The sequence below is a fragment of the Anabrus simplex genome, chromosome 1 (assembly GCF_040414725.1).
Source record: "Anabrus simplex isolate iqAnaSimp1 chromosome 1, ASM4041472v1, whole genome shotgun sequence".
Classification (NCBI taxonomy): Eukaryota; Metazoa; Arthropoda; class Insecta; order Orthoptera; family Tettigoniidae; genus Anabrus; species Anabrus simplex.
In genome coordinates, this window is record NC_090265.1 from 1,751,665,284 (window position 1) to 1,751,689,401 (window position 24,118).

A 24,118-nucleotide genomic window follows, 5' to 3' on the forward strand; every position below is an offset into this window, starting at 1 on the left:
AAAAAAAAAATAGCCTACATTGGAAATCCTTATCATAACTTTTCTCTTTTGCTTTTCTTGCAGGGGTACCTCGATCGATGGCGGTCATCGTCTGACTGTCCTCTGTCGGAGAAACAGCTCGGTGATCTCTTCAGTAACATTGAAGAAATTTACAAGTTCAACAGGTATGGAATTTTCTTAGATATGGTAGTAGCAATGCTGAGTAAAATGGCATCTTTTTATGCACTGTAATAATAATAATAATAATAATAATAATAATAATAATAATAATTAATGGTATTGGCTTTACGTCCCACTAACTACTGTTTTTTAACGGTTTATGGATTTTCTGGAGGGCTGTCAACATAAAGATTCTATCTGCCAAGAAGTATATTAAAATCTTGAGGATGAACATAAATGTTACAAGAAATGATTTTATTGAAACCTCATTGCAATAAACCTCAGGGCATCAATGTTTTAAAATGTGAAATGATCCCAGTGTAGCATATTGCCAGGACATTAGTCTCCGTGTTAATATCATTGGACGGGTCAAAGCCTCTGAAGTGTGAAGAAAGATAAAAGTTTACTAGCTTCACTCATTTTATAAGTTTTTCGCACATTTTATAAATGAAAATTGCAACACACTTTGTATTTGGTATTGAAGATATTAAAATAACGTAATATTTAGTGGGTTTGTAAACATTTGTTCAGGAAACTGTTGTACACATGCCTTGGGTAATTGTTATAAGCCTATTAATATTTCATTTTCATAGCCGGGCTGAGTAACTCAGGTGGTAGAGCGCTGGCCTTCTGATCTCAAGTTGGCGGGTTCGATCCCGGCTCGGTTCGGTAGTATTTGAAGGTGCTCATATACGTCAGCCTCGTGTTGGGACAAAATTCCGGCACCTCGGCGTCTTCGAAATCCGTAAAAGTAGTTAGTGGGACGTAAAAACAATGACATTATTAGTTCATATTGAAAAATAATTTGGTAATTTATTTTCAATGTCATCAGTCGAGCTCCGTGACTGAATGGTCAGCATACTACTGGCCCTCTGTTTTGAGGATCCCGGGTTCGATTCTCAGTAAGGCTGGGGATTTTAACTGCATATGGTTCATTCCTCTGGCTTGGGATCTGTGTGTTTGTGTTGCTTAAAACACATCTTCATTTACATACACATCACACTATACCAGCACAAAACAAAAACAGTGAATACATCCATCTACATAGGGTTGGAGGAATTGAGAAATGCCAATAATAACATTTTCAATCTCATACTTCAAGTTGGGCTAAATCACTTCATAAATTCTTTGTGATGGTAGATTTTGAGATTAATGGACAATTATATTGCCTTTAAAAGCTTCTCACTACTATTTATGATTTAAGAACTGGAAAAAATCCAAAGAAAAGCAGCTTGATTTGTTCTGGCTGATTTCCAACAAAACAGTAGTTATGAAAGTCTGGGAAGACTTGGGGGGGAAAAGGAAACAAGCTGCTTGACTAAGTAATATGTTAAGTTGGGCTCATCAGTTGGTAAATAGCACACCCACCAAGACGCATGGCTAGTGCATCCCATGGAGCCCACTGCGTAGGCTACTTGGAGCCACTGGCAGTGCCAATGCACTATGAGAGACTTTGTCTCATTACCAAAAATTGATGCCTGCCCGGCCATCAGATGATATAGATGTTGATTCTGGGTGTGCTATTTACCAACTGATGAGCCCAACTTAGCACACTGGGGCAAAATGCTGGCAACCAGGAATGAGTTAACTGGAAAATTTATAATGTCTAATAATGGACCATTTATATTGGTATTATAAATTTACTTATTCAGGACAAATATTTCAGGTTCCCTATGGGAATCAACATCTATGTTAAGTAATATGTTCCGAGCTGTCAGTGGAGAGATGATGTGGAATGACATTAGTAGACGAATAAGTTTTAGTGGTGTTTTTAAAAGTAGTATGAAGTTGGAATTCAAGAAGACAAATTGGGGCAAATGTGGAAGGGGAGTTAGGGATTGGAATAATTTACCAAGGGAGATATTCAGGAAATTTCCAAATTCTTTGCAATTATTTAAGAAAAGACTAGGTATACAACAGATAAGGAATCTGCCACCTGGACGTTAGCCCTAAATACAGATCAGTAGCAATATGACAATTAGTTTTATTGGGAGAGTAGCAGAATGGAAACTGGTTGTTCCAAAACTTCACTTTTCATTTCATCCTAAATGTGGAACAGTAGCGACACTCTTGACAAACTTACATAATTCTTGTGTCCATTTTGCTGGTTTTGAATGGATGTTTAGTAGAGTCATATATCATCTTTGGAAACCCATATTTCTAAAACTAAACAGTATAAAAATTAGCCTATAATTAGAAGTTCTTCACAATTAATGTGATTTGTTACAGTGGCTTTCTTCAGGAGTTGGAGCAGTGTGGGCTGGATCCCGTACAAGTGGCACGCTGCTTTGTCAGGAAAAATGCTGGATTCTCCATCTATACTCAGTACTGCACCAATTACCCCAGGTATGTTTATAACAATATATTCCTTTCAAGTTGGGAAGTGAATTGACTCTCGAGTATTATGCAGTCTTATGATGTTACATTTTTATATATTTCAGAACGGTGTCAGTATTAACAGAACTAATGAGACAAGAGGCTGCGGTTAGACTGTTTCGAGAAAGGCAGACTGCCTTACAGCATACATTGCCACTTGGATCTTACTTGTTGAAACCAGTACAAAGAATTCTGAAATATCATCTTCTACTTCAGGTAAGTTTCCATGGGATTGAATATTCATCAGGAATAAATATTATAAGAGCATGGGAAATGAGAAGATTCAAAGGATCTGAGTTTTATGAGAAGGCATCTTGGTTGAGAATCCTTAGGTTTTGTGTTCTGTCTTAGTACTATATTTGCTTATTCTGATTCTTCAAATTTGACACAATAATTGCAGAAAAAAATGATTATCATAAAATCATTTTTCCTATACAGTACTAACTGGATAGTGTTTGTTAGGAGGGTGGCAGGGGAAGCAAAGTTTTGGAAGAAAATGTTCGCTTTTGTTTTCTAGTTGTTTTTCTCTTGGGAAATGCATGAGTCAGTTTGTAACACCATGTCGGTATAATACACAAGAATAAATTATAACATAAAGAACACTGGAGAAGTTTACAAGAAGGAACTTTCAATTTAGAAACTGAAAACTGTGTCTAAGCAGCATTTAAGTTTGAATGATGAGTAAATTGCAAGTTCAGTTCTAGTGTTCTTCTTCTTCTTTTATGACCACATAGGATCACTTTAGTCAGTCTGTCGTTCAGGTCTCTTTGAAGGGATTGTTCGGGCTTTGTGGTCTTCCCAGTACTTCTTCAGACGCTCCGATCTTCGTGCCCTTTCCTCAGTTGAAAATATGCGTGTTGTTGGTTTGTTTTGTGGAAGGGTAAAGCGGAGGTTTGTATTCTTCAGTTTTGTATTAAATTTTATCTTATTTGTGGTGTCTTCTGTTGTAAGGCCTATTTCCGTCAGATCCTCTCTTACTTCTCTGATCCATTTACATCCTGTTGTGGTATTTTTTGAGACGAGATTGTGTTGTACTAGTTGTTTCAGAAGTCTCGAATCCTGCATCCTCATGATATGTCCACAGAATCCCAGTCTCTTCTTACGCATAGTATCTGTAATGGGTTCTAGTTCTTTGTACACGACTTTGTTAGGTATTAACCGCCACTGTCCATCCTTCTGGTATTTTTTGTTGATGCAGGTTCTTCCAATCCTCCTTTCAATTTTCTGAGGTCTGTCAGTCTTTGATTGTTTATTCAGGTGAAAAAGTGTTTCTGCTGCATATGTAGCTTCCGGTTTTATAACTGTGTTGTAGTGTTTTATTTTTGCATTTATTGATAGACATTTCTTTGTGTAGATATCCCATGTTAATTTTTGTGCTAGTCTTCATTGATTTCTTTCTTTCTTTCTTTCTTTCTTTCTTTCTTTCTTTCTTCCTATCAAAGACCAAATTATTCCATAATGGAGTGCATCAAGATGGGGAAATAGTTCCTTTGTATGCCATCAGTCATTTAATTCATTTAATTTAATAGTTTTTATTTTCGTACATTTCTAATTCACCGGTGTAATATCATTCAGAGGAAAGTATACTTCCTCTTGTCACATTTTCAACTCTCTCTCTTAGGAAATATCTGAATTTATTATTCCCTTATTCCACTCGTATGTCTTCCGAAATAAAATGGTTGCAATTCCCTATCCATAAGATGTTAGTTTAGTTATTTTTAGTTTTCTATCAATATGGTAAATTAAATAGGAAAAAAGCTAGGTTGTAGTTTTACATGATAGGTACACATTGTGGTTTCAACCCAGGCACCTCTAGGTTTACATGGAATCTGGGATTCAGACTGCAGCTACCTTGATGAGAAACCAGTGAAAATATCACTCAGCTATCACATACCTCCTTCCCATGTACTGAATTAAATATAAATTTTGAGATTAATGAATATACAGTACCTTATATAGCTGTATTAATCTTCTGTTTCAGAATATAGTAAAACACTATGTTTATGAAGCAGAGGGGTACAATGACATAGTGGATGCTTTGTCCACTATGACAGGCATTGCTCATCATATCAACAACATGAAGAGGCGTCATGAACACGCAGTCCGGGTGCAGGAGATACAGAGCTTACTGTATGGCTGGGAGGTGAGTCTATTTAAATAGAACTGTAATTCGGAGTGTCTTATATTTGTTTGCTTGTTTGAAATTTATCACTTCATACTGGAACCATTTTCCTGGAATATCAAAGATTTGAAGATGAAATGTTTCTTTCTTGTCCTGCTCTACAATAAGCATTTTACTGTTAAAACTGCTTAATTGGTGAGCTAACATGTTAAAAATGTTACAGATGGTGTGCTCATTGATTAAGATAATGAGATGAAGAAAGTTTTTGTAAATTACAAAATTTGTTGACAGTTTATTTGAGCACATGTTTATAAAGAAATACCTCATTTCAAGGTAGCCTGCCTTTGTGTGCATTCCTATGCTCACATTTTCAATTATTTATATTAATTCCAAAGTAACATTTCCAATTTATGTTAAAAGAGTACATACATACATCATAACTTTAATTTGTGTGATGAACCTCACATTGGTAGATTGTAATGCATAGGCTTGGAAAGCAGAGTTGGATTAGGAAAATTCAGTGGATGCATGTTCAGTGCTACAATATACTACATGTTCCTGCCTTTTTATTTGAGAAGCTTCAGAAGAGTGATTGTATGAATTGGCAGGCTTCATGTCATTGATATCATACCATTTGTGAATTACCCTATAGTAAGTGACAGCAGGTGGTGTTGTTTTCTATGCAAATTTAATTTCTGGAACTGCACAGTTATATTGTTCAACTACAGATTTTCCCCTGGCTTACACTGTATGTTTATCAAAAGTGATCAAAGGAAGTGGAGTGGATGGAAATGCTTATTGGTCTTAGAATAATATAGTTAACTATTTTGCAGTATCTTCCTTTGAGTTGATTAATATTGACCACTACCTTGGGTTTGGGAGATGTAAGTGCTTGGACATATCAGTCAGATACAGGTCATGGCCTTTTTCATCCCAGTTCTATATTTCATTTAAAATTTCTCACAACTGAATACAAAACCACAGGTTATAGGACAGATGTGGTGGTTATTTGTGTTTCAGGGTAAAACAAAATTATTGGTTCCAAACAAATAGAGGTCACACACAGACAAAGCTCATAGGACTTAAGAAATAAACTGACAAAGGTCAAGTGTCAAATTCAGATTTATTCTATATATAGTGAAGTGTAACTAAGATTAAAATTTTGCAATGATTATTCATTAGAGATTTTTTTTGAGCACCGTCTAACATTTTACAGTCATCATCATCTTCATTGACTATCTCCAGTTGCCCGGGTGTGGTGTATGAGCCCCCTCCATCTTTCAATGAACCACTGTTCTTTCTTGATCTTCTCCCAATCTTGTCCTCTCTCCTCAACATCTTTCTTCACCAGATTGGTCCATTTGCCTCTGGGTCTGCCCACTGGTCTTTTTCCTTTTACTTGTGTTTCATATGCTCTTCTTGCAATCTTGCTCGCACTCATCCTTCTTACATGGCCAAACCACTTCAGTCTTGCTTTCTGGATCCTCTGTAGTAGGAAGTCCCCTATTCCCACCTCCCCTCGGACTTGTCCTTCCTGGTCTTATGTATCATGGTGCGTAGGAACTTCATTTCTGCAGTTTGGAGTTTTGAGATAACATTTTACACTATATTATTTATTCACATTTATTTTGCTTGACCATTGTATTACCTGAAAATTATTTTTTACTTCTCTTTTGCAGGGTGAGGATCTTACAACCTTCGGTGAACTCTGTGCTGAGGGAGCATTTCGTATGTATGGTGCCAAGGCTATGAGGCATGCCTTTCTCTTTGACAAGATGTTACTCATTACCAAGAAAAAAGAAGAGGGAATTTTAGGCTACAAAACACACATCATGGTGAGTTTTCTTGCTCTCACTGAATTGTGCCAAGATATACTTTTTGTTGTGAAATCATGTACATTCGTCTACCATCATAAATTAAGTCACAACACTAAGTTTTCAATTCTTTAGTATGAATCCTGTTTCTATTTAGGATTTGGTTTAGATTATGTTCTCTCTGAAAAACTTCAATCAAATGTGGTTGTGATCCTTAATCCTTCACTGCATAGTATTGGCCTTATGTAATGATCCATAGATTGCATTATAAAGTTTCAAGCTTTTTGAATTCTAAACTGATCGGTATTGTTTTCAGCAGGGCCAATTTTAGGGCCTTGCAGCACCTGCAACTGCAGGGAGCCCCAAGTTTAATGAGCACCAACATCACCCTCCTGTAAAAGCATTATGAGTAAAAACAGATTGAATTTTCTACTGGAAACGTCTTCTATAAAATTCCTTAATCTTCCAGTTGAATTATTGATGTTTTTTAATCACTAAAATCTCGAAACAGTGTCGCACACCACTGCAATTTTAGTTCAATTGTCGATATCTATCGATAACGTGTAGGTCCATTTCCTGTCTGCTTAGCATGTTTGTTGATTGTGTGCTAGTCACGTAAGTCCATGCTTTCTTTCCTGTGATTTATCATAACAAAACATAAAATGGATACAAAATATAAAGGCATATCCAAATTAAAATGTAAAGGAATGTGATGTGTCTCTGTCGCCAGTTGCCTCTTGGGAGTTTCACCCACACCTGTAAATCAACAAAGAGTGAAACTGACACCTACTTACTTTAATTTTTATCTGTTGACACCACTGCAGTGTAATTTTGATTTCCTCTTCAGAAAGAACGATATTGAAACCTATGTATAATTCTTTGTGCTCATTGCTGGGTATTAACCCGAGGCAACATATCTATATTTTTGACTTATTTTTCTTTTCTTTGGAGAAAGAATAACATCCAAATTGATTAGTTAACATATCTACTCATGTACAAAATTAACTTTTAATTTGTTTCAAATAAAAATTCCTGCCATTTTCCAAGCCCAGTGTTTGTGAAGTAACTCTGTCTAGTTTTGTGCACGTGGAAGTCAATGCACGATTATAATCCCTATTCCCCACCATATACCTCAATTTCTTAACCACTGAGCGCGATAGCTGCAGTCGCTTAAGTGCGGCCAGTGTCCAGTAATTGGGAGATTGTGGGTTCGAGCCCCACTGTCGGCAGCCCTGAAAATGGTTTTCCGTGGTTTCCCATTTTTACACCAGGCAAATGCCGGGGCTGTACCTTAATTAAGGCCACGGCCGCTTCCTCCCAATTCCTAGGCCTTTCCTATCCCATCGTCGCCGTAAGACATATCTGTGTCGGTGCAACGTAAAACAAAAAAAACCCAACCCTTTCTTAACCATCAGATTTGCTGTAACATTTTGGAGTATATTCTTTCTGTATGCATTCATTTACTGTATTATTAAAGCTTTCTTATAATTTCTTTACAGTGCTCCAATCTCATGTTAATTGAGAGTGTACCTGGAGAACCTTTAAGTTTTCATGTGATACCCTTTGACAACCCAAGACTACAGTACACCTTGCAAGCACGCAACTTAGAGCAGAAACGAGAATGGACGATGCAGCTCAAGAGAGTGATCCTTGAAAACTACAACGCTGTGATTCCTTCACATGCTCGACAGCTTGTCATGGAACTTGGACAAAATCGGACTGATGGTAAGATACAGTTTTTACTTTTAGAAATGAGGTGTATTGACAGAGAAGTGAAAATAAGGCAAGATATTATAGATGGCAGTATGAATTCATAACGCTCATAGGTCATTCAGACTGTCCACAAATTATTGGATGATTATTATAGTACTATATTACTGCTAATATGTCCGGCTCCATGACTAAATGGTTAACGTGCTGACCTTTGGTCACAGGAGTCCCGGATTCGATTCCCGGCAGGGTCGGGAATTTTAACCATAATTGGTTAATTTCGCTGGCATGGGGACTGGGTATATGTGTCGTCTTCATTATCATTTCATCCTCATCACGACACGCAGGTCGCCTATGGGAGCCAAATCGAGAGACCTGCATCTGGTGAGCCGAACTTGTCCTCGGACATTCCCGGCACTAAAAGCCATATGCCATTTCATTACTTTTTTTTTTTCTTTTTTCACTGCTAATGTTGAACCAACTGGATATCTGCCATGCTACATACGGGGCACACATAGAATGCAATTAAGGTAATACTTTACATGGTGATAAAATATTTTTCATAAATTTATTTTCTGTATTCTGATCAATACTGGATAAAAGAAGTAAACTTGTGTCCTCATCCTGAGGTGGTGCAGCTCTTTTCATGCCTACCCCCAATGGAGGTGAGCTGCATGTACCATTTCAACTACATACCAGCCCTCCTGCCATTCTTAAATTTCTGGCAGTACCAGGAATTGAACCCTGACCCCAAGGACAGCAGCTGATAACACTAACCGTTACACTACGAAGGCTGGCACCAGTATTAGATTAAATGTGGTATTACTGAAATCAGTAATTTGTGGATACTGTATTATGTATATTGGTCTGTTGAACAGTGAATGGCAATGATTTTCAGAAATGTAGATAATTTTCTCTTTCTTTTAATTTGGTAGTCAATCTATTTAGGAGCAAGTGTCACATTTCACCACTCATAAGATGATATCAGTATAAAACAGTCCCTGACTACAGAAGGCTACCTTATAACCAAATAAAAGTAAATGACAGGCTATATTGTCCAACTGGATAAGGAAAAGACTGAGAAAGAATGACTTACATAGGTGAGATTGTAGACGCACATAGATGATAGATATTTTAACTTTGCATAATCATCAGTCAGATTTGTATAAATATGGAAAAAATGTAGAAGTTACAGCTGTGCATCTGCATTAAACTATTTGAATCCTGGCCGATAGATTTTCTGTAGGAACATCAAGTGGTGACAGGGAGCACATCTACCTGTTCGTATGCACCCTGACAGGAATTAAGTGCCCTTACGCATGTCACAAAAGTGAGAGTCCTATTTTGTAATTCTGCTGCATGTTCTTGATAAAAAAAATTGAATTTTGGTATTTTAAGACATTCTTTGTTCACTTATCCTATTATTAGCATTGCGTGCATATTTAGATATATAAATATATACAGTATTTTTATAGAGTGGGAATGAAAGAAATACATTACTTAAATCAAAACAGACTCCTTTAAGTGAATATTCTTTGTTCTCATTTTCATTTATTGGAAAGGTTTCTTTCAATGGAAACTTTAATTAGAGCCCTGATTAAGTTTAGGTGGCATTAATACCAACTTGAGTTGAACATCAATTCTGAAGCCTGTATTATTACTTTAATTTGGACTTCTTCTTATCCTTCTGAAAGTTAAGACTTCATTGCTGATCTAGAAATACTTATTTCAGATGAGATTATGGCTGACAAAAATACTCCTAAACGACAACACTCAGCTCCCGAGTACCTGGAAAAGAGGAAGCAGGAGAGAGAACGACGCAAGTCTGAGACAGGTCTCCGGCACCGCTTGAAGAGAACGTACAAATCTGATGTGGGACTTTCTGGAGAGGTATGTATTCATTATCTTCACAGCGATCACTTTCTGTACTCCTGGTTTGAGATGTTTACTTTCATGTGGATTAGAGATGTTGATGTGAACGATAACTCATCTGCCATTTCTCTGTGCCTCCATAATGGTGTAACTTCTATTCTCAATTTTTTCTCTTCCACATATTTGTCATCTTCTGTACCACTCCCTTATGGCAGTCATACTCAAATATTTATTTTCTAAAATTTCCTGATTATGTTACAAAAATAAATTGAACAATTTTTCTTTTCGCTATTAAATGCTAATGTTTTATAGCTTAACAACTTACACCATTTTATGAATACTGTGGATGTCTTCTTCAAAGTACCTGTCTGTTTGTTACGTAATAAAAACACTAGTCACTTAGTAGCTTCCATTTTATCTTCACTAGGAATGATATCTGATAGTTAATGAACAATTCATGTTCTATTTCAGTCGCCATCCTCGCATCGCCGTGGTCGTCGAGCTTCAAGCAGTAGCCGGGATCGAAGTCAGAGTCGAGACGGTCTTCGCTCAGCTTCGCCAGCTAAGATCAAGGTAATGAGAAGTTTTTATCACATTTCTGGTAAATAAATTAGGAAATCATTCCTAATATCTCAGTCATGGAACATTTCTGAACATTTCAACTTTTAAAAATGGTCATTGTCTTTAATAGCAATTTGAACAAACCAATGGCTTTTCTTTACATTGGTGCGTAGTACTTCACTGGAGCAAGGTTATGGATTTTTTGGTCACTGGCCGGATTTGTTTGGAATATAAGTCTCTCCATCATATCCTAGATGAAGCGAATTGCTAGCTCCTGAAGATCAGTGCAACACACTCAATGTCTGGCACTGTGCTTTCAAATGCCAATGGAACTCGGTGAATAGCTTGATGAACCAGTCTGTAATTGCTTCGGTTGCGAAAATGTGTGTGTGTGTGTATATATATATATATATATAAATAATATAATTTAAGTATGTAAACAGGATCTTGTAGATTCTTTAGAACAGTTGACGTGTGTTGTGCTACTATTCAGAAGATCGCGCCTTACTTCTTATAAGTAACTGTCTTTCTACTTCTTCTAGATTTTACGATTTAAAATTGCACAGTGCCAATCCCCATTAACATATTTTGCCTCTTCAACTGTTTTTGTGAAAGACTCACTCTTTAATTTCTTATTTACCTATGCATTGTTTTTTGCATTTTATTCGGCTGATGATGACCCAGATTAGGGTCGAAACCGGTACCGCTTCCGCTTTTAATTAAATAGGAATGTAATACTACATTTCATATTTATTTGTATTGAATAGGTTGAACTACCTTATTTATTACTTCAATTTCATTGTGATACATTTCAATATGGAACATTATGAAATTTTTATCTTTAAGTGGTATGTTTCGAGCTGTCAGCGGAGAGATGGCGTGGAATGACATTAGCAGACGAATAAGTTTGAGTGGCGTTTATAAAAGTAGGAATGATCACAATATGAAGATAAAGTTGGAATTCAAAAGGACAAACTGGGGCAAATATTCATTTATAGGAAGGGGAGTTAGGGATTGGAATAACTTACCAAGGGAGACGTTCAATAAATTTCCAATTATTTAGGAAAAGGCTAGGAAAACAACAGATAGGAATCTGCCACCTGGGCGACTGCCCTAAATGCAGATCAATATTGATATTGATATTGAAGGTTTAAAGCAAGAAAGAAAGAAAGAAAGAAAGAAAGAAAGAAAGAAAGATGCAGCGATAATTTATATTCCATGACTATACCTTTTGGAACTCATAATCTTGCCCACAATTTCACTAATAATCAAGGAAATACAAGGTGCATAAAAGCGAGAATTCTCAGGGCTCATCACCCATGTTGCACATCAAATAATGAATCTGCATATAAATGTTGAAATACTTCGTCGTCACATAGGGCATGTTGCCATGGGCATGCCATCTTGTACTGTGATTCTCGATGCATAAGAACACTCATGTATACCTGAAGTTTCCAGGGCTACAAAGATCGTAGAGTAAAAAAAATACATTGACACTAAAATCTTCAATGCCTCTACTCCATGACATGATTGAAAGTAGTTCAAATTATAGCCAACAGATAGCACAACAAGCTACAAATGATGTCTATCAACAACAGCTGGCCGCAGTACTATGGAGATCTCCAGGGCCGGTCGTCAATGTGTTAAATTTAAAAGGCCCTTGACACTAGATTTAGCAGCACATCAGGGAGCCACTTTTCAGCGCTCTGGTGTCTCTTAAGACTTACGAGTTGAAGAAAAGTTAAAATTTTGAAGAAGTTGAAATGTCTTCCTTTGACAGCTCATATGCCCTGTTCATCATCATCATCATCTAGCACAGTTGTAAGGGTTGGAATCATCATTTCCTGTCATTCCACCAGCTTTCTGTTGATACTCATTTTCAGTCTTCTCCTCTCTTCTCGTCACAGTCATTCACTCCCATCAGCCATGGGTCTCTCAGCCTTCACCTCGACCTCATGCTGCCCACTTCCATGTCGTACATTTTTCTAGGTATCCTTGTATCCTCCATTCATTTGACATGCTTGTACCACCTTAGTTGACATGGCTTTCTTCCCTCTTCTGTATTCAGTACTTATTTCACCTTCTCATTTCTTAATCTCTCTCCTTTTGTTCATCAACAATGTCATTTAACTTGCCTGCACTCTGCCAATCTCTTCCTTTCATTATTCAAGTCTCCGAGCCATAGGATAGTATCGGAACATAACAGGCGTTATACAAAAGAAAATTATCCCATAACATTTATTCTTTTAAGACCATGGACATGATCATCATCGCTCGTTATTTTGATTATTATGAAAGACGTTCATTTGTAAGTTGTTGTATTGTGGATTCACATTACATTGTACTTATAACTTTTTTTTTTTTCTTCCTCAGGAACGTTTTGGTAGCTGGCGTCGTAAGTCTGAACCAGGCTGCTATTCTTCTGGTAACAACAGTAAGGCTGATACCCCTCCAAAGTTGACTGTTGCACCACCAGAGCCTGAAACTCCAAGTGTAGATGGTGATGATAGGTCTCTAGGAGATGAGTTGGAGGTATCTCTTGCAAGTAAGGGGGATGAAGAGGATGAGGAAGATGAAAGATTACTGGACGACAGCATGGACAGCGAGTGTGGAGAGAAAGATATGCCCTCTGAAGATGCTGATCCTACCAGTGTATCGGAACCCAACCATGGAGAGGACGTAATGGAAGCTGCAGGTGGAGAATCAGAAACTGAAGCTAAGACTCTAGAAGAGATCGTAAGTCAGCTTCTAATGCAGAATCATGAGTTTCAGAAGATTTTGAAGAAGCAGCAACGCCATGTTAATCTCCGGCATCGTTTTGCAAGTCCTGGAGCAACAGTTGCTAACACCAGTAAAGATGAAACCACTGATGATGAAGATGGTGTATATGAAACTCTTACCATTAACAGCACCAACGGTTTCAAACACACGGCTGGCCAGAGCTACCGCGCTCACAGGCATGCTCACATGAGAGCATTACGGAATGAACAGAAGAGTGCAGCTGTAAATTCCACTGTTAACAAGCTGAAACGCAACAGTTTAAGTGCTTCCCATCATGATGATAGTGGTGATGCAGATTATGTTACATTGCTTTATCATAAAGATGCAAATAATAGAGTTTCTAGTGTGAATATTGCAGTGCCTAGTGTTAGTAATCAGGGTAATAAATCAGTGGACTCTTTAAGAACTGCAGACCCACTGCGAAGAGGTTCTCTTCCAGCAACCACGTGTTTGACTGTAAAATGTGAGGCTAATACTTCTACTGCATGGAAAGAACGGAATCAGTACGGTATTGTTGGCAAGGTAAAAAGTGTAACTGAGGGGAAAGAGGACAGTAGTAGTAATAAAAGTGTGGGCTCAGGCAACTACGATAACCTGCAGCAGATCTGGGAGAGTGTGAGAAGGCAGCAAGAGGAGATACATAGGTTGGCTGAGAGTGAAGAAGTTGGGGAGAGAGCAGCACCAACTCTGCCTCCACCCAGGAACCTGCGACGCACTCAATCTTTCTCATGCCGTGATGGACTGGATGAGAGGAGAGATACAGTATCATCAGTTGCACCTGCTATGTCCGAAGTGTCGTTGGATACTCTGAGTAGTCCCACGCTCCCTGCTGTGTGGCTTAAACAGCAGGGAGAACATCTAGCCACACCTAGTAAGAAGTCAGGCTCCCTTCCAAGAAGTTTCCAGCTAAGTCATGAATCTCAGATCAAGCACGGCCACCCACATCGTCTCATGCATGGAGTAAACAAAAGCTCCTTCAGAACAAGGTTATTGTCCAGGGATGGTAGAACATGTTCAGATAGACCATTTACTATTGCATCTGATAAGCCTGCAGAGATAAACTTTGACGATATTGAAAGGTATATTGAACAAAGTGGCGCATGTCACATACGCCACCGTTTCCCAATCAGTGGAGATACAACCGAGGAGGAATGTATGACAGATTACACAGCAACACCTAATGCAAGCCTTAACGAGTTGAATGTACACCCAGAGTACAAAATTTACCGACCTACCGTCTCTAAAGCATCTCTAAAACATGTAATATCAAGTGTTAGCAGTAAATTAGCTGGAATGAGAGTCAGTTCTGAAACGTTAGAATCTAATGATTTGGAAGTTGAGCATGAACATATTTTGCAGCGAGAAAGAAGAGCTAGTCGTTTGGTGTATGCCTTAGCAAGGCAATACAGTAAGACCCTCAAGCAAAGAATTAAGAATATCATGGGTGAAGACTCAGAAGATAGTTATGAGCCCAGTCATCGAACACCTTCGCCTATTCCATGTACTCCCAATGCACCACTACCAATTTACAAACAGGGCAGTTCAAGTCTGGGAGCACGTATTGCCCACTGTTCTGACTATGCAAATCCACGAATATTATTTCCAGATATACATCAAAAGCCTAGCTCGGAAACTCGTCCAGATTCTGTTCTCTCAGTTTCATCAAATTTTACATCCTCCAGTGAAGGAGAAAAAACTTCTGGCTTTGGTGGAAGTGTAGAGACTACAATAATTTCTGTAGATAGGCCGACTGAATTAAGTGATATACCTCAGACTTCTACTGTTGAGAAATCAGAGGATCATCACTTAAGTGATGGATCTGCTGACAGTTACTATGAAAGATCGTTTGAAGCTATGGAGTCTTTCCTTGAAAACGATATGTTCAGAGATTCTGCAGTTTTCAGTGATCACGAAGATGTATCTGAAAGTTCATGTAATGGTTTTACATCTACAGCCGATTCAAAAATACCACCGCCCACCCAAAATAATTCAGTAGTCGCTAATACACCACGGAAAAGTGCTAAAGTTCCACCTCCAGTACCTGCTAAACCTGATATATTGAAATGTAAACTTGTTCAGACTTCAGTACTTGGCAATAGTAATTCCTCCAAAGTAAGCATAGTTGAGAAACTAAAAACTCTTGAAGAAAGCTCCAAGTATCAGAAAGAAGAGCAACATTTAGTCCGTGGGTTAGAAGGGATAAGCAAGTCAATCCGGGATCGACGACGTGAACTTGAACTGTGGAAATCTGGCGGATCATCATCTCGCGAGGATGAATGCGACACGAGTTCACAGCATTCGGCAGCATCCACGGTCATTGAAGTGAGTCCTGGAAGTCGAGAAAGTCCAGCAGACTGTTGCAGCCCTTCAGACGAGAGTGCCACTCAACGTGGCTGGGTCAAACATGTCATTGGGAAGCTGCAAGGTGGTCCTAATGATGACTGAGGTGCTCTAGGTTTTAACCTTCTTTTGGAAGAGTAAGACTAGGTGTGATTTGAACAGAGATTTTGAAATCTCTCTCCTTTAATCAAGTACGTTGCCATGAATTTTAACTTGAGATTGTTGAAGCTTTAAGGCTTGAGCAAAAGATATACCCTTAGTATTTGCAACATAGTTCCAATACTGCTTTCAAACAGCAGAATATTGAGATACTGTATATTAATGCTACAGAATTTTTTTATTAATTACCGTTACAATCCTACATATATGTATTTTTATTGTTGAATATGACTTGTATAAAGCTTTTGATCTAATTTGAGGCATTTCCTGTATATATTGTATGTCCTGTGTTATTTGTTTTTCGTTTTTTAGTAATCTCAGTTAGCCATATTAAGAGATTAAAATTTGCTATGGTTAATAAAATGAGATGTCAGGAAGATGTTACTGGTATTGTGACTATGTTGCTAGTATGTACAGTTCTGATGAGCAGGCTAAGGCAAGGATGCTGCCCTATTTCAGTATCTTTATGAAAATATTCATATCACTTACAGTGGCACTTACTTTCACCCAACAATTTTCTTGTAGGGCAGTTGTATACATATATTTTTGTTTAAAAATATAGATATTTTGTTTATGCTCAAAGCATTAATCACAGGTTCCCAACAATGTTGATCATTACTTCCAACTGACCAAGTCTGATATACTGTAGTTCTTGAGATGTAGGTTGTTATTTATATAGTCATTGGAAGTTCCATTTGCAGTATATTATGGCCTATTTTGTATTTCTGTATTGCTGTGCACCTGATTAAAATAGATCATCAGTAAATGATAATTGGTTTAAAAAACTGACCCATAGGTTTTTCTCACACTGAAGTGAAATTTTGAATGAAGAAATTCATTCATTGCAATGATGCAAGTCCTTATTAAATATGCGACTCTTTTGGGGAAATTATGCCTGAAGTTGTGCAGTGAGATTTTACTAGATGAGGATAGAACGCAGTGTGGTGAAAAATATCTGTATTTCAATTTTAGCACCATCTGTTACCCTGATCCTTAAACTACATTATGCTAGCATCAATAACAGATGGCAGTGTGCATTGGAATGTCTCTGAAAAGCAGGCTATGCATGCTAACAACTTAGGTAAATTATGTCCAACAATGTTAGATGACAAAATGTTCAATTTTCATGCTAAAGACTTCATAGTTTATAATTTTTATGATCCGTGTTGATTTCCCAATTTCAGTAGAAAAGGACTTTTGATTAGGAATCCACCTAATCAACACTACATAACACTGTACACAAAATCTTATCCTATCTAGTAAAAGTAGTATCAGTTTCAGTCACTTTGTGACTATCTTCAGCTTCATACATATACAGTAGAACCTAAACATAACACACACAAACAGTAATATGACATACAAATTCTAATTTTTTTGGTGAACATTCTTTACAATGTCATCTGTGGTATAGTCTCTGTTGATTTAGAGTAAGAAAACCATCCTCATGTGCTATTGTTGAAGCTTCTTGGAACTAACTACTTTTTTGGAGACGCCGAGGTGCCGGAATTTAATCCTGCAGGAGTTCTTTAACATGCCAGTAAATCTACAGACACCAAGCTAACGTATTTGATCACCTTCAAATACCACCGGACGGAGCTAGGATCGAACCTGCCAAATTGGGGTCAGAAGGCCAGCGCCTCAACCATCTGAAACACTCAGCCCGGCTCTTCTTGGAATTTGTCCTATGAATTATGAATACACTTTAAAAATCTAAAAAACCTCTGATTGTCTATATAGACAAGTAATCTGACAGTTTTTTAAAATTATTAGTCAATAAAAAAAAGTATGGCACATTCATGACTTAAAATCAAACAAACTTGTTTACAATTATGTCATTAGTGAATTACCAATTTTTATGAGATAGGATAAGATTTTGTGTACAGTGTTATATAGTGTTCATTAGATGGATTCCTAATAAAAAGCCCTTTTCTACTGAAAAAGTTAAGAGACTTCTTGTTATCAAGAAAATGATTGTTGAAGCACTTTCAAAATATAAAATAAACAAAAAATGACATTCTGAATTAAGGTATCATTTCCTGGTGACCGTCGCATATTATTTCTTAATGATAATTTGGAAGTATGATCCTTTTCTTTGTTTATTTCTCTCTTTCATTCATTGAAAAGAAACAAAACCTATGATGTATTAAGAGAATGTTATAAGTGAGCTGTTTAATGTGAAGGGTACATAGTTAATAAGCTCTATTTGTGAATTTTATCCATGCTTTAACCCAAGTGTAATCAACAAATTTAGACATTTTCCTACCGCAATATGTGGACGTAAGCTGTATATGTTGTAAATATACTTTTAAGTTTGAGCTTGGTTCTACCTTTTTTGTATAGGAGTTGACTGAAGATGGGCATAAATATTTAAAACTTTGCCAACATAAATATAAGCATTTCGAATTTGTTGTGGTGTAAAACCACGTGTTATAAAGATTTTGTTTCTCCACTGTTGTGTTCATCTTCTTGTACCTCTCCCCACTGTAAATTGCCCTACTTTTGTTTTTCATCTGAACTGTTGAAAATTCTGTCCTCAATATAACAAGACAATAAATGTAGTTAGAAGCTTGAACAAGACATGTTTTGTTTATTTTGATGCAATAGATGTACTGTATAGTAGCTTTTTTGCAGGTTATGCTTTCACAAATTATATGTGGGATAGAGTGTCAAATTTTTTGAATCATGTATCTGGAACCCATATAGACTCACACATATTCAACCTCTACCATATCATGTAGTCCATGGAAAATAATCCTCCTTTTGAGAAAAGTATTTTATCACTGTGGTCTTCACCAATACGACCATGTAGTCAAATGTGTGTAAGGTGCAACATGTATACCTATTTCTCAAATTCTGTAATATAAAGACAATAATTAATGTAACCATGAATCTAAAATATATTTTCTGTTTGAACTTTGGAGAGTTCAGAGCAAAGAAAATGAGTAGGGTTATCAATGTAAATGCTTTAAAGGGAAATACTCAAGTGAACAACAGTGTGGAAAGTCCTTGTAAATTACTGCAAATCAGAGCCCCATTATAGGCCTTTTTCCTTCTGAAGATGACAGCAATATTTTTTTTTTCTGGAGTGCAGCAAAGTAAAGCAGTGTTAAACAAATTATTGTAAAGCTAACTGAGAGCAATTACACAAATGTAAGCAGTTGGAATACAGTTCTACAGTACGTTCTCATTCTCCTCAATATTATGCTCATTAATTCTTGTCAATAAACAATGCAAACTTACTACGTTGTGTGTCTCTTAGTGAAGACACACCCAAGGTATAGTCCTATAGATAAGAATCAATCAGTCAATCAATCAATCAATCAATCAATCAATCAACACTGATCTGAATTTAGGGCAGTCGCCCAGGCAGTAGATTCCCTATCTGTTGTTTTCCTAGCCTTTTCTTAAATGATCGCAAAGAAATTGGAAATTTACTAAACATCTCCCTTGGTAAATTATTGTATTCCAATCCCTAACTTCCCTTGCTATAAACGAATATTTTCCCCAATTTGTCCTCTTGAATTCCAACTTTATCTTCATATTGTGATCTTTCCTACTTTTAAAGATACTACTAAAACTTCTTTGTCTACTAATGTCATTCCACGCCATCTCTCCACTGACAGCTCGGAACATAACCACTTAGTCAAGCAGCTCGTTTCCTTTCTCCCAAGTCTTCCCAGCCCAAGCTTTGCAATATTTTTGTAATGCTAATTTTTTGTCAGAAATCACCCAGAACAAATCGAGCTGCTTTTCTTTGGAGTTTTTCCAGTTCTCGAATAAAGTAATCCTGGTGAGGGTCCCCTACACTGGAACCATACTCTAGTTGGGGTCTTACCAGAGACTCAAAAAATTTTCAGGAGTGTGAGTGGTAAAAGTGGTAAAACATGGGAACTAATCACATCAGAAATAGTCATTGGTGAGATTCAAACCCCGATCCCCCAATGATTCGGATTCCTAGGGCAAATCCTCCTGTGACCCAAAGCAGAGGTGGGAGATGCAGAGATTTTACTGGAGCAATTACTTGTTCTGATCTATTTATTTATTTATTTATTTATTTATTTATTTATTTATTTATTTATTTATTTATTTATTTATTTATTTGTCTTTAGTAGTGGCAAAGTTAGGACTTGTGGTTCTATTATACACTTAACCACATTGAACAGATTGTGCATTCATAACATAGGCTACTAAAATACTACAATATAGATTCCTTTAGGAAATCGGGTGTCTCCACACAATATTAAAATATTTTCGCTTATATTCTTTCAAATTTTTGTTGGTTGCTGTGAAAAAAGATAATAGCAGGTCTACGTTAATCTCGTACCAGTATATATATTTATTCTAATAATCACCAGTTAATTACAACTGTGGAATAATAAACTTATGAGCCTGTTAACTTGTTCAAGTCAATCACATCATTCAGCTAATGGTTAATGCAACAAGCTGCCATCTATATCATAAATTTAAGACTGGATTTAGGGTCTAGAATGGGGGTATACTCAACCTTGTGAGGATATTTGAAGAGTTATCATTAGTGAAATTGGCAGTTCTGGTCTGGTAAAGTGGCATTACTAGCAGTGAGATTCATTGTACTGTCCCAAAATAACAACTGTTGATTAGCTGGTCAGAAGCTATGAGGTCAGTAGCATCATGTTCTATTAACTATATCTTGGACAGAATCATAGAGTTAGCTATGAATAATTTGGTACCTCGATATTTACAGAATGTCACACTAATATTTTCAGGTGATTTGGAGGATTGATTGAGAACATTCTAAAACTGAATTATAAAATACCAAAATCATTTCTGTGATATAAAATTCCTTTTGTTTTATTTTTACTTATGGACTTTCCTCCAAGTGTGATTTTGACGTTTTTAAGAGGGATGGCAGTAAAATAATCTGCCTCGAGTATGATAACTGAATACTAGGTTGGAAATTTGGCCATTATGTTGTTCTGAGCTTTCCATGCCAAGTAATGTGAAATGTATGTTGAGAATGATTAAAAATATTCAAAATTCAATTATTAATTGAATCTGAACCAATATTTAAATTATTCTCACAATTTTACTATATGACGATAGAATGATTTCTTGGTGTCACATCTTTATTACAATGCAGTGTGATCTAGCTGCAGATTAGAGTAGGAATTTACTGAGATGCTGACACTGTATATTTGCTAATGGAGACCTATCCCTTCCCTTTAAGGTGTAAACAAAAGAAGTTTCTAGAAGATGTCTGACCTCATTGTCTAGTTTTACTGATTTCTCAGTCATGAAGATTGGATGGACTTGTACTATAGTAAAACTTTGTTAAGACACTTTTCACACGACAGGTCTAAACTTCTCGTGATAGAATTATTTCTTGGTGTCACATCTTTATTACAATGCAGTGTGTTTATAGGATATGTAGCATGGAAAGAGTTGTACAATATATATTTAAACTTGCATTCAGAGGCAGCTTGTGACAAAATTTTCAGGGGTTTCACAACAAAATTTGGGTTCATGTCTCAAATATACCAAAGTAGAATGAAAATCTGTACCAAATAACCTATTGAATAATTTCACTCAAAGTTCCTTGTATGGTAGAATCCCTATAACCTAGGATGCATTTTTCCAAGACTAATCTGTGAATGCACAACAAAACTAAAAATATGACTGCCGGGCTGAGTGGCTCAGAAGGATGAGGCTCTGGCTTTCTGATCCCAACTTGGCAGGTTCAACCCTAGCTCAGTCCGGTGGTATTTGAAGATGCTCAAATACGTCAGCTTCTTGTTGGTAGCTTTACCGGAACATAAAAGAACTCCTGTGGGACTCAATTCCAGCACCTCGGCATCTCCGAAAACCATAGAAGAAGTTAGTGGGACGTAAAGCCAACAACATTATTATTACGACTACTACTAAAATGTTTTTCATTCCATACCCTTATGGCAGGCCTCCTACAGGGTGACGTCCTTTCTCAGGCCAGAAGATGCGTTGCGGTGATTTCAGGTGTGGAGAAGGATGAGAGGGAACCGACCGTGGCCTATAAAAGGAACTGTCATGCCATTCGCTTTAGTGGGGAGAATGGAAAACCACGGAAAACCATTCTCAGGACAGCCAACGGTGGAGACCAACAAGATGGTCACAGTGGTTTTTCCTGGTGATCTAGCTGGAGATTAGAGGAACTTACTGAGATGCTGACAATGGCCCCAGTCTTAGTTGAATCTTGAAAATATAAAGACACCACCATGAGGTACTCTAAACAGGAATTTATCTGACGTGAAGTGTGAAACAGGTGTGCGTTAAGAGTCTTTAACAAAGTTTAACTGTATTTTGTAGTTTACAAATCATCAGACCAATACATTACAGTGTAGTCAGTATATATAATTCAAGAAATATTTTAACTTTCACCATAGTATTTGTTAATTGTTGCACTACGAGGATTGGCAAAACAAAAACACACTGAAGCCAGAGCTTTCAGAGGCAATTTTTAGTAATTTTGAATGTAGATGGAGAGATATGTCTGACTGGGCCCATTTTAGTGCCATACAATAATGAAACTGCCTTATTTTGGTTTGTATGAATTTAACCTGCAATTCTAGAATTTGAAGAAGTTAGGAATTCTTTCCCAACCAATATTATTTTTGTCAAGGAGCTTACATTAACAGGATTATTTTTATCTTGTTAAATGAACTGATTTAAACATGAGGTACATTATTTCTTTATGTCATTGCGATTTAATAATGGCTGCCAAATAATGTTAAAATGATAAGTTTATTATTATTGTAAAATAGCATTTCTAATAATACCTACTTAAGTTATAATAAACATAGTATTGTTGTTCCCAGTTTATTATTAGTGTTAAATTGAAATGTTCACTCATCAATATTGAACAATAAAACATTTTGTAAACTCTGATGGTTTATTTAGTTGAAAGTCCTGTTATAATCATAGGCATTCATTCGCTGACATGTATAATGATAATCTCTGAATGTATCAAAGTCACCGATTAAGAGTTCTTAGATGTGTGAAGAAACCAATCTTGGAGATAGTGCTAACGCATCAAAACTACCAAAGCTCCTTGCCATTGTAGAACCTGGTGGTAATTTTCTTCTCTGATTTTCTCTTTCTTTCCTGTGATCTCTTTTATTGGAGTCATGATTTTGGCACCATTGTTCAAAATGCTGTGGATCCTCATGGACAAGACATTGCCACATCAGCCAATTATATACTGCATTCTCCCCTCACTGATCCCTACTGAATTTTTCAAAGGAGGAGGCCACAATAGCTCATTGCCAAAATTTGGTGGTGGTGATGATGATGATGATGATGATGATGATGATGATGATGATGATGATGATGTTTGTTGTTTAAAGGGGCCTAACAGCTAGGTCATGAGTCCCTAATGGTATGAAATGCAACAAAACTATAATTAAAACTTCAAAATTTATCCGCTAAAAAGAAATCAGTGGATCCAATTCACAATGTCTTATTTTCTGGGATGATGCTTGTATTCCAAAGGGGTTTAAAATCCAGGTCACTGTTCCCTCATAATAGTACTAATCACTGGTAAAGCAGAACCATGGTGTTCCTCCTATAGTGGCACTGATCACAGGTAATTACAGTACAAGCTATAAATTTCATTTTTGTTCCGTACTGAAGTGCAATGCCCGCCTCTGTGGTGTAGTGGTTAATGTAATTAGCTTCCAACTCCGGAGGCGCAGGTTCCATTCCCGGCTCTGCCACAAAATTTGAAAAGTGGTACGAGGGCTGGAACGGGGTCCACTCAGCCTCGGGAGGTCAACTGAGTAGAGGTGGGTTTGATTCCCACCTCAGCCATCCTGGAAGTGGTTTTCCGTAGTTTCCCATTTCTCCTCCAGGCAAATGCTGGGATGGTACTTGTCATCCTCCCCAGTTGTATCCCCCGATCAAGAGTCTGAAGCTCCAGGACACTGGCCTTGTGGTGGTAGAGGTGGGTTCCCTCGCTGAGTCCGAGGGAAAAATCGACCCTGGAGGGTAAGCAGATTAAGAAAAAAGAGACTGACGTGCAATTATAAGAATAAATTGACTATACAATATATAAAGTAAATGATATTACATAAGTCTTGGGACTAGTTTCAGCCATTTAGTGGCCATCTTCAGCCAAATAAAAATTAAACAGATTATGTGATAACTAAAACATGTGTATAACAGACAAAGACATTGTTGCAGGAATAATTATAACATTAAATTACATATAATAACA

General features: G+C 37.0%; 1 protein-coding gene across 1 annotated transcript in view; it reads left to right on the top strand.

The window, feature by feature from the left end:
- The window catches only part of GEFmeso (Guanine nucleotide exchange factor in mesoderm), a 199,584-nt gene extending 177,408 nt beyond the window's left edge, over positions 1-22,176 (top strand). Inside the window, exons 5-13 of the mRNA XM_068226715.1 lie at positions 64-164; positions 2,389-2,505; positions 2,601-2,751; positions 4,517-4,678; positions 6,337-6,492; positions 7,971-8,196; positions 9,914-10,071; positions 10,525-10,626; positions 12,988-22,176. Coding sequence (XP_068082816.1) covers positions 64-164; positions 2,389-2,505; positions 2,601-2,751; positions 4,517-4,678; positions 6,337-6,492; positions 7,971-8,196; positions 9,914-10,071; positions 10,525-10,626; positions 12,988-15,840 — 4,026 coding nt within the window. The 3' untranslated portion in view covers positions 15,841-22,176. The remainder of the gene's footprint in view (positions 1-63; positions 165-2,388; positions 2,506-2,600; positions 2,752-4,516; positions 4,679-6,336; positions 6,493-7,970; positions 8,197-9,913; positions 10,072-10,524; positions 10,627-12,987) is intronic.
- The last annotated feature ends 1,942 nt before the right edge of the window (positions 22,177-24,118 follow it).